This window comes from Telmatherina bonti (genome assembly GCF_933228915.1).
Source record: "Telmatherina bonti genome assembly, chromosome: 18".
Taxonomy (NCBI): Eukaryota; Metazoa; Chordata; class Actinopteri; order Atheriniformes; family Telmatherinidae; genus Telmatherina; species Telmatherina bonti.
The window spans coordinates 32,421,294-32,426,606 of NC_136616.1; the positions used below are offsets into that span (position 1 = coordinate 32,421,294).

Here is a 5,313-nt window from a genome sequence, read left to right on the forward strand (position 1 = left end):
TCTGAGCTGCGAGTCAAACTGGAAAAGAAGCCTGATAATTCATCCTCCTTCTTCCTGATATGAACCACAGCAGCTTCCCATTTCCTTGTTCCCTCCCCTTTAGATCTACAAGTCAGAACATGGGTGGAACACGCGTATGCTTAAATGGAAGAGATGAAACACATGTTGTTTAGATCAGATGTCAAACTAGTTTCATTTGTAAAGAAGTGAAACTGACACAGTCATTGTTATTGAAATGGCACAAAAAGGAGTCCAGCTCAATTTAGAAAAATATTCTTGCTCCATCTGTAGGGATCTCCTGAAGGATCCGGTGACTATTCCCTGTGGACACAGCTACTGTATGGACTGTATTAAATCCCACTGGGATGAAGAGGATCAGAGAGGAATCCACAGCTGTCCTCAGTGCAGGAAAACTTTCAAACACAGACCTGTCCTGGAGAAAAACATCATGTTAGCAGAGTTAGTGGAGGAGATGAAGAAGACTGGACTCCAAGCTGCTCCAGATGATCACTGCTATGCTGGACCTGAAGATGTGGCCTGTGATGTCTGTACTGGGAGGAAGCTGAAAGCCAGCAAGTCCTGTCTGGTCTGTTTGGTTTCTTACTGTGAGAAACATCTCCAGCCTCATTATGATGTGGCTCAGTTGAAGAAACACAAGCTGGTGGACCCCTCCAAGAATCTCCAGCAGCTCATCTGTTCTCGTCATGATGAGGTGATGAAGATTTTCTGTCGTACTGATCAGCAGAGTATCTGTTATCTCTGCTTAATGGATGAACATAAAGGTCATGAAACAGTCTCAGCTGCAGCAGAAAGAGCTGAGAAGCAGAAGGAGCTGGAGGTGAGTCGACAAGAAATCCAGCAGAGAATCCAGGACGGAGAGAAAGATGTGAAGCTGCTTCAACAGGAGGTGGAGGCCATCAATGTCTCCGCTGATGAAGCAGTGGAGGACAGTGAGAAGATCTTCACTCAGCTGATCCGTCTCATCCAGAAAAGAAGCTCTGATGTGAAGCAGCAGATCAAATCCCAGCAGGAAACTGAAGTGAGTCGAGTCAAAGAGCTTCAGGAGAAGCTGGAGCAGGAGATCACTGAGCTGAAGAGGAAAGACGGCGAGCTGGAGCAGCTCTCACACACAGAGGATCACAGCCAGTTTCTACACAACTACCCCTCACTGTCAGCACTCAGTCAGTCTACACACTCATCCAGCATCAATATTCATCCTCTCAGATACTTTGAGGATGTGACAGCAGCTGTGTCAGAGACCAGAGATAAACTACAGGACATCCTGACAGAGACATGGACAAACATCTCACTGGCACTCACTGATGTGGATGTTTTACTGTCTGAACCAGAACCAAAGAGCAGAGCTGACTTCCTGAAATATTCAAGAGAAATCACACTGGATCCAAACACAGCAAACAAACATCTGTTTTTATCTGATGGAGATATAAAAGCAACATTAAAGAAGGAACAACAATCTTTTTCTAGTCATCCAGACAGATTGACTGCTTGGTGGCAGGTCCTGAGCAGAGAGTTTGACTGGACGTTGTTACTGGGAGGTGGAGTGGGGAGGAGGAGCAGTTTCTGAAGCAGTTGCCTTTGATGAAAGTTGTTTACTTTTTTTTCCCTAACTATAACTTATTTAAGGTTCATATTATTAAAATGTGTATTTTAGTTTCCATCATTGTTGAGTCATTTCTTCAGCTGCCAGTCACACTTTCTGGATGCTTCTCTGACTTTTTCTTGTTTGTTGTTTTGTTGATGTTTGGGTTTATGTGGTTCCTTTCTGTGTCTGTTCAGCCATTGAGGCTTTCACTGCTTATCAGCATTTTATTCATCTAAACTCACTTTATTTGCATTTACAGGTTTGTCAAACCAAATGGATGTAAAGGTGAGATGGAAACAGTAATGATCATCATTAATCAGGATATGAGTCATTATTTTATTGTACATAGTTGATTTTCTGAGTCAGACTCACTGATGAAGAGAATTTGTTCATGAAATTATTAAACAAGTATCATTTAGCAGATACTACTGATTTAATGTGTCAACATACTGATGATTTACATGATCAATACAAGAAAAAAACAGGTGATGATTTTGGGATTTTTCTTCAACTTAGTTATTATTCCTCATATTTTATCATTGCTTTCTAAAGCTGCAAATTTGAGGAGGGAGAACATGTGAGAAGAACAATTTATTTGCATGTAAACACAACATTTTGGTGGAAAAAGGAAAATAAAATACCAGTAAATTCACGTCAAATTCTTTGTCTTAGTCTTTTTGTATCAGGTTCAGTTATGATTATATACAGCCATCATAAGACATTGTAGTATTTTATTAATCATAGCCATAAGACAGAATTTTTGGTCGTATTTTGACCAGTTATGTTCATTTTACTCAAAAGTGTTGCTGAAATTAAATCAGTAATACCCCGTGTTAAAAACAGTGTAAGAAGTTTGACAGGGCATGAAAATCCCAGTTACTATTGTCTAAAGCAGAAAATCATTTGAGCAAAACTGCAGAGGAAGAACAAATCCACTTTCTGTCCAAGTTAACTAGAAAATCTAACAGCTCTACAGACGAGTAATTCAACAGAAAATAAAAGTTTTATCAATCTGAGCATCTGTGAAGTGAAAGAATCAGAAATGAAAGAATTTGTTGCAACAGCAAAATCATTTAACACTGTGATCAACAAATACAAATTATCATGAATGATGAAAAGATAAATCTAAGCATGAAATCAACCCCTCTCAGAGCTGCCACCTTCGAGCATCCTGAGGATGCAGGGAGCTATGTTGCTTAAAGTCACTGGTAGGGACAACCATGACAAACTGGTATCCATGGGAGAGACCAGACGAAGTACGGCTCTGATGTCTCCTATGAAGCATAAAAACATTGGAGGCAAGCTTCACATGTCTGGATGCAGGTCAGCTGGGCCCCCCCTCTGGAGTCAGGCCTGGGGGTGAAGCATGGAGGCGAGCACCTGATGGCCAAGCCTGAAAACGTAACAGAAGTTCAGACAGCCAATCTGTGGAGTCACCGTTTGTGGGAGGGGCCGTTCAGGTCACGTGCAATGTGAGCTGGGCAGCAGCCAAAGGCGGAGACCCCGGTGGTATGATCCTGAGCTACAGAAGAATCCTCTGGAAACATTAAATATTAACTCTAAACTAAAACATTTCAGCTCATTTTCAACAAACATGTAAACAAAACAGTGTTATATGATAAACAAACTGAAATCCCTTCTCGTCATGATGAGGTGATGAAGATTTTCTGTCGTACTGATCAGCAGAGTATCTGTTATCTCTGCTTAATGGATGAACATAAAGGTCATGAAACAGTCCCAGCTGCAGCAGAAAGAGCTGAGAAGCAGAAGGAGCTGGAGGTGAGTCGACAAGAAATCCAGCAGAGAATTCGTCCTCTCAGATACTTTGAGGATGTGACAGCAGCTGTGTCAGAGACCAGAGATAAACTACAGGACATCCTGACAGAGACATGGACAAACATCTCACTGGCACTCACTGATGTGGAGGTTTTACTGCCTCAACCAGAACCAAAGAGCAGAGCTGACTTCCTGAAATATGCAACAGAAATCACACTGGATCCAAACACAGCAAACAAACAGCTGCTACTATCTGATGGAAACAGAAAAGCATCATTAATGAGGGCACAACAGTCTTATTCGAGTTATCCAAACAGATTCACAGATTGTTATCAGGTCCTGAGCAGAGAGAGTCTGACTGGACGTTGTTACTGGGAGGTGGAGTGGAAAGTAGGAGTAGTTTGTATTGCAGTCGCCTACAAGAACATCATCAGAGCAGGAAACTCGTACGGAAGTTGTTTTGGATATAATAACAAATCTTGGTCATTACGATGTGACACAGACAATTACAGATTTCATCACAATAATGCCCAAACGTCAGTCTCAGGTCCTCCTTCCTCCAGAGTAGGAGTGTATCTGGATCACAGAGCAGGTTTTCTGTCTTTCTACAGCGTCTCTGAAACCATGACTCTCCTCCACAGAGTCCAGACCACATTCACTCAGCCGCTACATGCTGGACTTCGATTCCTCTGTTATGGAGACTCAGCTGAGTTCATAAAACTTAAATAAACAGAAATAATTTAAGGTTCAGATGGTTAAATGTGTATTTTAGTTTCCATTATTGTGCAGTCATTTCTTCAGCTTTCTAGATGGTTCTCTGACATCTTCTTGTTTGTTGTTTTGTTGATGTTTGGGTTTGTTTGGGTGGTTTGTCAGACCAAATATTGTTTTTCAGTAGATGTGAAGATGAGGTGGAAACAGTAACGATCATCATCAATCAGGATGTGAGTCATTATTTTATTGTACATAGCTGATATTCTGAGTCAGACTCATTGATTGTCTGGATGAAGAGAATCTGTTCATGAAATCATTGAACAAGAATCATTTAGCAGAATTTACAGATTTAATGTGTCAACAAAATGATGGTTTATATGATCAATAAAGATGATTAAGATCATGATTTTTATCCTACATAGTTTAATATAATATTTTTAATCAAATATTAAACTATTGCGTGTAGATACAGTTTCATAAGTATGGGTCTAAGATCGAGGGTCAGCGCAGGGCTTGCGATGCACAGAGCGTCATGGCTCCCAGCGCTCCGGCATGCTGGAACTCTGCTGTTTTTGCTTCGTTTCTTATTCTTATACTTAGTTTTCTTCCATAACTGTAACCTCTGGGCTGCCTAAACCTAAACCTTACATGTATTGACAATGGCATTTACAAGGCTTGGAGTGTCACACCTGTCCCAGCTAGTAGGTGGCAACAAGGTGAAAGTCATGAGCAAAAAGCTGCTAAGTAAATAATATATTGCCAGATTCCATGGATGACGCCCCATCTGTCTCTCATTGACTATTTTTTGTCTTCAACGGAATATTTTTGGGTCTTCGAAGCAAAATATCCAAAACCAAAGACTTTAACAGACTTTTCTGTTTTCTGTAACTTGACTGAACGCCACTATGCAGATGACACGCAGATTTATGTTACAATGCCAGCAGGAGACCAAGGACCTGCAGGACCTTGGTAAAAGCATGGAGGAGTTTAATGACTGGATTAGATTAAACTTCTTCAGCGAAACAAAAACAAAACTGAAGTGATCGTCTTTGGAGCCAAAGAGAAACTATGAAAGATCACCACAGAGCTTCATTCTATACACCTAAAATACACCAATCAGGCCAGAAATTTGGGTGTAGTGATGGACTCGGACCTAAAGACTTAAAACCACATTAAGGGAATAATAAAGTCAGCTTACTATCACCTTAGGAATATATGAA

The 5,313-nt window shown here is 40.8% G+C and overlaps 1 protein-coding gene across 1 annotated transcript in view; it reads left to right on the forward strand.

The window, feature by feature from the left end:
* Window positions 1–235: 235 nt before the first annotated feature.
* Window positions 236–5,313, forward strand: part of LOC306768989 (uncharacterized protein) — a gene marked incomplete at its 5' end in the record, with an annotated part of 18,973 nt that continues 13,895 nt past the window's right edge. Inside the window, 2 exons of the mRNA XM_079257490.1 lie at window positions 236–1,436; window positions 3,549–4,070. Coding sequence (XP_079113616.1) covers window positions 236–1,436; window positions 3,549–4,070 — 1,723 coding nt within the window. The remainder of the gene's footprint in view (window positions 1,437–3,548; window positions 4,071–5,313) is intronic.